Here is a 12,500-nt window from a genome sequence, read left to right on the forward strand (position 1 = left end):
ATGCAATGAGCGTTCGGTCGCTATAAATCGACAATAATGCAATGAGCGTTCGGTCGCTATAAAATAACAATAATGCAATGAGCGTTTGGTCGCTATAAATCGACAATGATGCAATGAGCGTTCGGTCGCTATAAAACAACAATAATGCAATGAGCGTTCGGTCGCTATAAAACAACAATAATGCAATGAGCGTTTGGTCGCTATAAAACAACAATCATGCAAAGAGCATTTGGTCGCTATAAAACAACAATTATACAACGAGCGTCTGGTTGTAGCGTTTGGTCGTTATAAAACAACAATTATACAACGAGCGTCTGGTTGTTAGCGTTTGGTCGTTATAAAACAATCATGCAAATATAGTTTGGGTGCTGTAAAACAACACTTTTACAACGGAACGAGCGTCTGGTTGTTAGCGTTTGGTTGTTATATCTATGAAACGGCAATAATCCAATGATCGCTGGGTCGCTATAAATCGACAATCCTATAATGAGCGTTTGGCAACATTCCAGTTTGAGTAATTAGCTCAAATCCTGTTTAGATAATTTTAAAAAAATGTTTGTTTTTACGGGTTTTACTGCGCTTGCGTCATTTAGGTCCTATGAGCGCCAGTAAAATGGCAGAAAATGGGACAGTAAAAATAATATTCTACAAGTACAAGTAAAGGCACCCCCCCCCCCCCCAAAAAAAAAATTAAGAAAAAAGGGAATGGTTCAAAGAGTTAACAGAGGTAGATTCAACGAGCACTATCAATGTACTTAGTACAACTATTATCTTTGGCGTATACATTGCGATTGTGACACAGTAAAAATGACCACTTACGTGTACTTTGTACTGCATAAAAGAAAAGTATAATGCTAACTATAGTAGTCCTTCAGAGCCATGGAGCCGGAGTTTATCCCGATTTAAATAACGTAAAATGGACAACAGCAAATGCTTTGGATACGACGCTGGTCTATCGATAAGTTCTATCCGCTAGATCTAACAAACCCAGCTACCAAAACTCGACTGCAACTGACTGTAATTTTATGAAGCACATCTAGATAGACAAAACAAGGTAAATGGGTTTTTTAACATTGGTTTATAGTATAAATTGTATGACAAAACAATGGTCAAGATAATATATGAATATAATTTGACATATTGATTAATAAGAAATTAATGAGAGATTTTGTGATTTTATTGATATTTGGAATGAATGAATGAATGAATGATTCATGGATTGTTGGATGGATAGATAGATGAATGGATGGATGGATGGATAAATGGATGGATGGATATATGGGTGGATTGATGGGTGGTGGATAGATGGGTTGGTGGATACGAGTAAATCGATGAATTGATGAATGGATGGATGGGTGGATGAATGGATGGATGGATATATGGGTGGATTGATGGGTGGTGGATAGATGGGTTGGTGGATACGGGTATATCGATGGATTGATGGATGGATGGATGGAAGAATGAGGAATGATGAAAGGATGGATGAATGAATGGATAAATGGGTGTGCTGATGGGTGGATAGATATGGATAGGTAGGGGATGACGGGTGGATGAATGAATGAATGGATGATGGATGGGTGGATTGATGGGTGGGTGGATGGTGGATAGATAAATTTGATGGATTGGTGGAGGGATGGGTGAATTGGTTGATAGAATAGATTGATATATTTGAATAAATACAATGGCTCGATGGATGGTTGGATTTGTAAATCATATATATTTATTTGGATATAATCCGTATAAGTTAGTCATAAGATAGATGTCAAAATGATATGTTATGAATGGTAAGTCAAATGGATGCATTGATTGATGGCTAAACCTATACCTGTTTGACAGATGGATTGATGTATTGGTGAACGAATGGATGGATGGATGGATGGATGGATGGATGGATGGATGGATGGATGTATAGAATTAATTGATCGTGCAATAATTGAAGCAAGAATAACAATAATATCACGAATTTAAAACTTGTTATTGTAGAATTTAATGGAAATATGATGATGATGATGATGATGATGATGATGATGATGATGATGATGATGATGATGATGATGATGATGATAATGATGATGATAATGATAATGACTACTGTAAATCCGAACTTGGTGCTAGTCACTATACAATTAATGTTTTATCGTTCAGTACGTGAGTTCAGATGTTAATGCGTTTCGTTCAATGGAAAGAAAAAGTCGTGACATCACACTTTCCTAACACAGTTCCGGTTCAAAACTCATTGGAAGTGTGTAACCAGTCTAACAATGGATAGGCGGCATAAGTATTGTAGTAGCTTAACCCTCTCCTTACCAACTACAGGAAAATCGTCACATTCGTTACGATACAACCAACAATTCTCTCATTCAATTTTCTTTTGTACATCATAAACTGTAAAGAAAATGAACAATGTGTTGTAGAGATTGGTTTGCTAAAGAAATTACGCATCGGAAGAACTTTACTGCTATTGTGTTTGAGTGATAAAAAATATATTTTGTGTTAGTTGGGTGTGAAGTTTTGGGGAAAATCCTGAAAATGGCTGGTAAGGAGTGAGTTAAAGTACAAGCAGATCCTTAATGATTTCGGGCAGCGTAAAATAGCGAGGCCGGATGGTATTTACTGACGACCAGCATTTATTTAGGCTAGAATATAATTTTTAATTTTTAATTGAGCTTTTATATAGTGCAATATCCACTAAATTATGTGCTCAAAGCGATTTACAAAGGGTCCCTACCCAACAGCAACACGTGCGTAACAAGTAGAACGAAACATAACGCCTGTAAGGCGATATTACAATTTTTTTCGGGCAGAGACAACGGTGGTAACGACCAGGTACTCATTTTACACCTGAGTACGGTGAGCTAATCTGAGTAAAGAGCCTTTTCCAAGGACTCAACTATGCGCCGACGAGAGAGGCTCGAACCCAGGACCTTCCGATCCGAAAGCGAGTGTCATACCACAAGACCACATAGCCGCACTAGGCTAGAATATACGATGCCATCACTCTGAAACCAAAAGATTAGTTAAGTTGCACAAAGTATGTATCCAGTGCTTCTGGAGGACATGTTCCACACTTCCAAGGAGATTAGAACCAGTAAGTTTAAATTGACATCACACGTTTGTTCCTTATTATTAGCCATGCATTATTCTCCCTTGTTTATGACGTCATCTATGGTCAAACCGTCACTAAGCATTTTGGAGATGTCAGAGGTCGATTCATCGGCAACTTCCGGTCAATGACCTCGATGTTGTAATGGACGGATTTCCCTCTGGCCCAGCTGAAACTGTTGTCGAACACCAAACAATCTGAAAATGAATAGAATGCAAAACGGTACTATGTCGGGATAAACTCGTTGTTTACAATTGAATTTAAAATTTTAAATCATAACACATTGAGTTAAAATAAATGAAGATCACAAAGGAATTAATATCAGAGTAATTTTTTTGGGATTTTGGATGAGGTTAGTGGGTCATATATATATATATATATATATATATATATATATATATATATATATATATATATATATATATATATATATATATATATATATATATTGAATCGTGTTTGATCCAAATATGGTACGAAAAGTGCTCGACATGTAGTAATGGAGCGAATTATTATTTAAAATATTTACCACAATGTTTGGGACAGTCTACATCAATGTTTCAGGCTTAATTTGCCATCGTCAGGACTGAGTTGTTTTGTTGACTGTTGTTGTTTCTTGAAGTGGTTCCGGTTTGAAGTTAATTAAGAGGAATTTGCGCCGATGGGGACACTTTCCGTACATCTCACTTTTCATGTTGAGTGTGGCTTCATGAGGGTGTTTGATTATAGTATATTTCTCTTCCAGGCATAAGCTACATTGTTTTGATGTTGGTGTGTATCCTGTTGCTTTAGATAAAATTTTCCATGAAATGTTGTGGTCTAGTTTGTTGTCTTTTAATTTCCAAATATGTTCGCTGAGTTTTGTGGATGTTTTTTTTGTTAGTGTTTCTAAATGTTGAGGTGTGGAGGTTGTATCTTGTTTTGAAATTATTTTCTGTTAGTCCTACATATTTTTCTTGCTTGTTTGTTTTAGTTTCTGTGACTGTGGCTTGGTAAATTAAACTTGATTCTAAGCATTGTTTGTTTAGCGGGCAATGTTCTTTATTTCTGCAGTTGCATTTTCTAGTGGTTGGGTTTTGCTCTTGTCGGTGGTTTATTAATATTTTTTTGTTGTGGCTTGAAATTATTTGTTCTATGTTGCGCATACACGAGTAACTTATTTTTATGGTAGTCCTGTTGATAATTTTATGTAGCTTGTGGTTTTTTGGAAAGTGTGTATCAATTAACTTCAGGAACTGCTGTCCTATGTTTGTGCTGACGTTTATGTCGAAAGGTGGGTTGAACCAAGTTATGTGTCGTTTTCTTGTTTTACGTTCTTCACTTGTGTGTTGGGGTTTACATGAGAGGGAGGCGTCTGTGTATACAAATTGTGTGTTGTATCCGCTTTTTGTAAGTGCTTCTTTGTAGGGGGTGGCTGCGACGTTGAATATCTCTCTGTTTTCCGAAAGTTTGCTCACCCTCAGTGCTATGTTTTTTGGTATGTTTTCAATGACGGGACGGGGGTGGTTGCTGTTTTTATTAATGTAGCTAATGGTGTTGTTTGGTTTTCTGAACGGTTACAACGGATACAACCTCCACACCTCAACATTTAGAAACACTAACAAAAAAACATCCACAAAACTCAGCGAACATATTTGGAAATTAAAAGACAACAAACTAGACCACAACATTTCATGGAAAATTTTATCTAAAGCAACAGGACACCAACATCAAAACAATGTAGCTTATGCCTGGAAGAGAAATATACTATAATCAAACACCCTCATGAAGCCACACTCAACATGAAAAGTGAGATGTACGGAAAGTGTCCCCATCGGCGCAAATTCCTCTTAATTAACTTCAAACCGGAACCACTTCAAGAAACAACAACAGTCAACAAAACAACTCAGTCCTGACGATGGCAAATTAAGCCTGAAACATTGATGTAGACTGTCCCAAACATTGTGGTAAATATTTTAAATAATAATTCGCTCCATTACTACATGTCGAGCACTTTTCGTACCATATTTGTATCAAACACGATTCAATACACAGCTCCGCACCGTTGAGCACTCTTAGACACAAAATGGATACTACGCCACAACTTAGACCTACTACTTTCCCACATTCTACAAAGAATATTCCTACCTGCAACAGAAAATCTTACATTAAATCACTAATAGCAAGAACAGAAACATTTGTCAAGAATCTACGATGGAGAACATTCTTTTTTCTGAACCCACATTTAGAAACCACCCAAAAAAAAACGTACGGCTTCAACTCTACAAATTCACCCCCCCCCCCCAATACATGAATTTAAAAAATTAGAAGACGGACTTTCAGATCTCATTCAAAGTGTGCAGTTCAAAAACAAAAATAACAACTTCTAAAACCAACTGGCTAACGATGTGAAGAAAATAAACAAAGAAAAACAACTTCTGATACCAGCCGACAAATCCAACAACTATTATAAAATGACACCTGAGGAATATGATAAAATGACACACAAACAAATCAACAAAGACTATAAGAAAGACAGAACACAAAAGAGATCACAAAATAAGATAAGAATATAGCGAACAGACTTGACCTTAGCGATCGAATCGATATAGCACCAAGAAGAGAAGCGTTCATCACATTAAAAGATCACAAGCCTGACTTCAAAAATAATCCAAAATGTAGACTAATAAATCCATACAAATCTGAAATTGGAAAAATCAGCAAAAAGATATTAGAAAAAATAAATAAAAACGTCAAAGAAGCAACTAAATTCAACCAGTGGAAAAACACCGATGAAGTCATTGAATGGTTCAAAAATATCCAAAACAAAGAAAACTGCACCTTCATCTCTTTCGACATTTGCGATTTTTACCCCTCCATCACTCCAGACTTACTAAACAAAGCATTGGAATTCGCAGCAAAATACACCAACATCACAGAAGAGGAAAAACACATCATCAAACACACCAAGCACAGCACACTATACTACGACAACACACCGTGGACAAAGCGACACAATGATTTCGACGTAACAATGGGTTCGTTCGACGGCGCTGAAACATGCGAACTGGTCGGACTCTACATCCTGTCACAACTACAACATACACACACATACATCGGCCTCTATAGAGATGACGGACTCGCTATAACCAACAGACGACCAAGAGCGAACGAAAACATCAAAAAACAAATCTGTAAAATATTCCAAAACAACAATTTGAAAATCACGATAGAAGCAAACATAAAAACAGTTGACTTCCTCGACATCACATTCGACATAAAATCCAATTCATTCCAAGCGTTCAGAAAACCAAACAACACCATTAGCTACATTAATAAAAACAGCAACCACCCCCGTCCCGTCATTGAAAACATACCAAAAAACATAGCACTGAGGGTGAGCAAACTTTCGGAAAACAGAGAGATATTCAACGTCGCAGCCACCCCCTACAAAGAAGCACTCACAAAAAGCGGATACAACACACCATTTGTATACACAGACGCCTCCCTCTCATGTAAACCCCAACACACAAATGAAGAACGTAAAAAAAAGAAAACGACACATAACTTGGTTCAACCCACCTTTCGACATAAACGTCAGCACAAACATAGGACAGCAGTTCCTGAAGTTAATTGATACACACTTTCCAAAAAACCACAAGCTACATAAAATTATCAACAGGAATACCATAAAAATAAGTTACTCGTGTATGCGCAACATAGAACAAATAATTTCAAGCCACAAACAAAAAAATATTAATAAACCACCGACAAGAGCAAAACCCAACCACTAGAAAATGCAACTGCAGAAATAAAGAACATTGCCCGCTAAACAAACAATGCTTAGAATCAAGTTTAATTTACCAAGCCACAGTCACAGAAACTAAAACAAACAAGCAAGAAAAATATGTAGGACTAACAGAAAATAATTTCAAAACAAGATACAACCTCCACACCTCAACATTTAGAAACACTAACAAAAAAAACATCCACAAAACTCAGCGAACATATTTGGAAATTAAAAGACAACAAACTAGACCACAACATGTCATGGAAAATTGTATCTAAAGCAACAGGATACACACCAACATCAAAACAATGTAGCTTATGCCTGGAAGAGAAATATACTATAATCAAACACCCTCATGAAGCCACACTCAACATGAAAAGTGAGATGTACGGAAAGTGTCCCCATCGGCGCAAATTCCTCTTAATTAACTTCAAACCGGAACCACTTCAAGAAACAACAACAGTCAACAAAACAACTCAGTCCTGACGATGGCAAATTAAGCCTGAAACATTGATGTAGACTGTCCCAAACATTGTGGTAAATATTTTAAATAATATATATATATATATATATATATATATATATATATATATATATATATATATATAATAAATGCCGACTGACAAAATGGAGGGCATAGAAACAATTGTATCGGCAAATAAATCGTGAGTGACCTTATTAATTTATTTTTATATGCTCTAACCAACATTATTGAGAACTCTCTTATCTACAAGTACCCACTAACACTAATGTATTATAATATATATATATATATATATATGTGTGTGTGTGTGTGTGTGTGTGTGTGTGTGTGTACATCGGTAATATATAAACCTATAACTAATTCTTACATGTCCCAACGTATCGGCATGTCAGACTTCCGTCTTCCGGTATGATGTGACTTCTGACCCTGTCTGTTTCCACTATGGTGACCCGGACGTCCTTCTCTTGGCGGAAAATGCCGAAACCGATGTCGTAGCCATCTGTAACAAACTCCCACCTAAATTTGAGACAAAACGTGTTAAATATAAAATTTGAAAGATGGTGAATTTTTTTTAAAAAGTATTGCTTATGAAGGAATTGCATGGAAAATGTTCGTCTAACATGAAACTGACTTTTTCCAAACCATGATTATCTCCTATAGTCTACGCTGACATATGTTACAGTGAATGACATAATCATTCGGATGGTGAAAAGGTTTGAACTTCGGATGGTGAAAAGGTTTGAACAAGAGATATTGCCAAGTTTAGTTAGATGGTCAATTTTTATTTAAAAATGAGTTCTTGTTATAAATGATTAAATTAACCCATTTTTACATCTTCGGGAAATATCTAAGTTTAATTTTACTTCTAAATATTTTTTACAGCTAGTCAAGTTGAAAAAGTATGGAATATGAGAAAAGTTGCTGGATACCTTTCCCATACATCTGACCATAACTTCTTGAAAAAATCACCGATTTACTTCAAATAAAGAGTACAATGCTCTGTGAACATATTCTTTCAGACGGAAATAACGCACCAACACACAAAACTGTTTGTAACCTTTAAATGTTTATAGTATGGTACAGTTTAGTGAGAACTACTCATAAAAAGGGGCTGGCTAAAAACGATAACCATGAACTGAGTGACGTCAATTTCGTTCCATCTTTTCATACCTTAAAACAGTGCCTGGTTTGGTGATGTTGAAATCCAGTTGTAGTTTATCTCCCCTGGAAACTGTGGCTGTCTGTAAGTTATCTGTGTTTACCATGTCTTTCAGGAAATACTCCTCGGGCACGGGACCGCCTGGGCAGATCTTGGATTTGGAAATAGAATAACCCAAAAATGTAGGAAAGCATGCCTTGAGGAAAGAAAGCTCAATAAATATATGTGAACTCTGCTCACAAAATGGTAGGCCTATTAAATCGGGGTGAACATGATTCTTAAGATGATGATGGTGGTGATAATGATGATGATGATGATGATGATGCTGACCATGTTTAAGATAATGATGATGGTGATGATGATGATGATGATGATGATGATGATGATGATGATGATGATGATGATGATGGTGATGATGATGATGATGATGATGATGATGATGATGATGATGATAATGATGATGATGATTGTGGTGGTGGTGGTGGTAATAGTAGTAGTAGTAGTAGTATTTTCGATGATGAATAATATAGTGATAAGTTTATCACGATATTATTCATAATCTAATGCCATATTGAAAAGATTCAGTTTTGTTTGTTTAACTCTAAAAACTCAAACTACCAAATTCAGACTCAAATTGAATTTAATTTTAAATTTCTCCATTCTAATACAAATCAAACCAACGTGCACATACTATAGCAGGTCTGATTACCGAACGGAATAGGGTTGAAAAGGACTGACGTCACACCTTCTACTCCACGTCTTCCAAATTACTTGGGAGTGTGTATGGAACCAGCCATTCAGAGGACTTATAATGAATAGGTTACACTTTGAATCGTTAAATTAAATTGAGCTTTTATATAGAGCAATATCCACAAAATGTGCTCAAAGCGCTTTGCAAGGGGTCCCTCCCGGCCAACAGCAACATTTAACATTTAGGACGGGACATGACGCCTGTTAGGCGATGTTACAATTTTTTCGGACAAAGACAACGCTATTAATGGCCAGGTACTCATTTTACACCTGAGTACGGTGAGAGGATGCGAGTAAAAAGGTCTTCTCCAAGGACTCAACTATGCGCCAAGCGAGGCTCGAACCCAGGACCTTCCGATCCGCAAGCGAGTGTCATACCACTAGACCACATAGCCTTACAACAATCATAAAGGCATAACTAATTTTTAGTGGAATGGTGTATATGGGCCAAAAACAAAAAGAACTTCTTTTGACTGTGAAGCACAAAAAGCTGTCATATTTTGGACATATGCGAAGACATGATAGTCTCGAAAAAAGGATAATGGAGGGAGGAATTGAAGGAAAGAGAGGCAGAGGAAGACAAAGGAAATCCTGGACAGATGGCATAAAGGAAGCAACAGGACGGCGCATGGCAGACTGTAACGAGGCTGCAATGGACCGTGAAGGATGGAAGGCCATGACATCCGACCTCTGGAAAGAGATGGAACCCGGGTAAGGTAAGAAAAGTATATGCAGAGTCTTATGATTACATGGCCTAAAAGAGTGGGAATGTATGACATTTATTTGAGGCTAGAAAATAAGATGCCATCACTCTAAAACCAGACGATCACTTGCACAATGTATGTATAGATAGTCCTCTGGAGGACGACTGATTTTTGCACTACCAAGGAAATTGGAACCAGCATTTTGTTCCCTTGAGAATTCAATAGGATGTCACGTCAGCCCAGCAACGAGCACCTTGATTCTAAATAGGTAATTTTATTCTTCATGCTGGCTAGAAATTCTTCACATGTCATATGATCAGAATGTATAAAAAAGTCAAAACATGAACAGATTTATTATGTTTTTCTCCTCTGGATACACTTCTATGCTCGTTGGAAAAGTATTTCATAAGGGCGTCCGCCATTGTTCCGATTGTTTAGAACCAGTTACTAAGTTACTATATGTCATTACGAGGGAAGTGACGTGACCACTTTTGAATCCTATTACGAGTAGTTTAGTACACCAATCCTAATTTTCTTCAGGCATTTCATCTTGCATTTTTCGTTTATTTTTCTGCCCATATCTAAAAAAAAATAAGTCAATGGGGCACTCAATAAGACTATCACACAAATTATTTCTAAGTAACTGTAACATTTACCACGCTGGGGCATCTTGGATTGCCGTCAGAGTCCTTCCTTTTCCCGCCTAAGTATTCCGGAAGTACGTCAGCATCTATGTGTTTCAGAAGAGTTTTTGAGTAGTCCGCTTATGGGAAAAAAATTGTTGTAAGAAAATATTTCAGTCGTCAATTTTATTTTTTTAATCCAACTAAAACAAAATAAATCAGACACGCAGTTATCTCTCTTAATGTCGTTATTTTTTCTTAATTTAGGAAAACTTTCGTAGTATGTTAAATGAAAACGGCTATGAGGTCTAGTGGTATGACACTCGCTTTTGGATCGGAAGGTCCTGGGTTTGAGCCTCGCTCGGCGCATAGTTGAGTCCTTGGAGAAGGTTCTTTACTCACATTCTCTCACCGTACCCAGGTGTAAAATGAGTACCTGGCCGTTAACAGGCGTCATGCCCCGTCCTACATGTTAAAAACTGGCTGTTGGCCAGGGACCCCTTGTAAAGCGCTTTGAGCACGTTAAGTGGATATTGCGCTATATAAAAGCTCAATTTTTAGAAAATTAAAAAAGTTGGGGCGATGAGGATCCGAATCCACGACCGGACTGTTACAGCAACTCCGTCTGGCCATGATAGGGACCGTCTACAATTGACGTCATTCACCACTCCATGAAAAAAAAGTGATGTAAAATGTAAGAACTATCTTGAGTCCTACTCACGAATTTTTGAGGTAATGAGATCAACACACAAACATTACGAAAGTTTGTTGGCGACTTAGCAGTTAAGTTTAAAAGCTCTGTTCTCAACACAAACATAACACAGAGAAGATTGAGACATTGAATAAGCTCCGATATTGTGTAAATATTGATTCAGAAAAGTGAGTGGAACAGGCACTTATCTTGATATTGTAACAGTCGAGTCTTGGGTTTGAATCCTCATCGCCGCAAATGTTTTTTTATTTTCGATTGTCTTCTGGCACTTTTCTACTCACTTCATTCCTTGTTATCATCAACATAAGCGCCAAACTTCCTCTGACCGGCAATCAAGGGGGAGATGGGCTATGGTTCGATCCCCACATTTGAAGCAGGTTGATTTTTGGGGTGATTTTTCTTATATTTTTCTTTCTGATTTGTACGACGTTATTGCACACAAACCTTTTAATTAAGCGAAAAGCAAAACTATAAGTTAGAAATATGTACCATTATTTATCTAGGGGGGGGGGGCAGCGTGGCTCAACGGTACGTGATTTTGCTTCGTACCCGAAAGGTACTGAGTTCAATCACTCCCCGCTGCGCTGTGTGGCCTTCAGCAAGTGACATCGCGCTAGCTCAATTTGCGGCGCTGTCCTGCGGCTTACCCCTTGGTTATTCCAGTCTTCCCTTGAAATAGACCCTGGAAAAATTTCTCCTATGGTATGAATAAAGGAAATTTATTTATTTATTTATTTATCTATTTATTTATTTATTTATTTTTGGTGAAGAGTGTTTCTTACCACCGAGTACAATCATTTTCTGTTTGGTTGCATCAGTGAGAAGAGGCCTGACCAGTCTGTACACAAGAATAAACACTCGAGGAGCTGTTGACAATGAGAAAAAAAAAACTATCATGGAATCAACTATTATCACCTGAGTTCAATTTCAAATCCAAGTGTAAATTCAAGTTTCAGTGCAAGTTCAATTTTTTTCCAACAGACACAACACTGTTAACGGCCATTATAAATATAAAAACAGACACAATATTAAAATTTCAACTTTCTGCCTCTATAATTATTTAACTATGAGTGAGGTCCCGATAGCTCAGTCGGTAGAGCACTCGCTTCACACGCAAAGGGACCAAGATCGACCCCGGGTGCAGTCGAGATTGTTTTCTGACCCCCCCCCCCCTGTCTACCAAGCAGTGATTGGTT

The 12,500-nt window shown here is 37.3% G+C and overlaps 1 protein-coding gene across 1 annotated transcript in view; it reads right to left on the reverse strand.

The window, feature by feature from the left end:
• Positions 1-1,059: 1,059 nt before the first annotated feature.
• The window catches only part of LOC144979567 (retinal-binding protein-like), a 34,670-nt gene continuing 23,229 nt past the window's right edge, over positions 1,060-12,500 (reverse strand). Inside the window, exons 8-12 of the mRNA XM_078926295.1 lie at positions 12,087-12,170; positions 10,626-10,732; positions 8,527-8,666; positions 7,724-7,872; positions 1,060-3,300 (exon numbers count right to left, since the gene is read on the reverse strand). Of these exons, the coding sequence (XP_078782421.1) occupies positions 3,170-3,300; positions 7,724-7,872; positions 8,527-8,666; positions 10,626-10,732; positions 12,087-12,170 (611 nt within the window). The 3' untranslated portion in view covers positions 1,060-3,169. The remainder of the gene's footprint in view (positions 3,301-7,723; positions 7,873-8,526; positions 8,667-10,625; positions 10,733-12,086; positions 12,171-12,500) is intronic.

The sequence above is a fragment of the Berghia stephanieae genome, chromosome 9, assembly GCF_034508935.2.
Source record: "Berghia stephanieae isolate SIO BIC M18660-M18661 chromosome 9, UCSD_Bste_1.3, whole genome shotgun sequence".
NCBI lineage: Eukaryota > Metazoa > Mollusca > Gastropoda > Nudibranchia > Aeolidiidae > Berghia > Berghia stephanieae.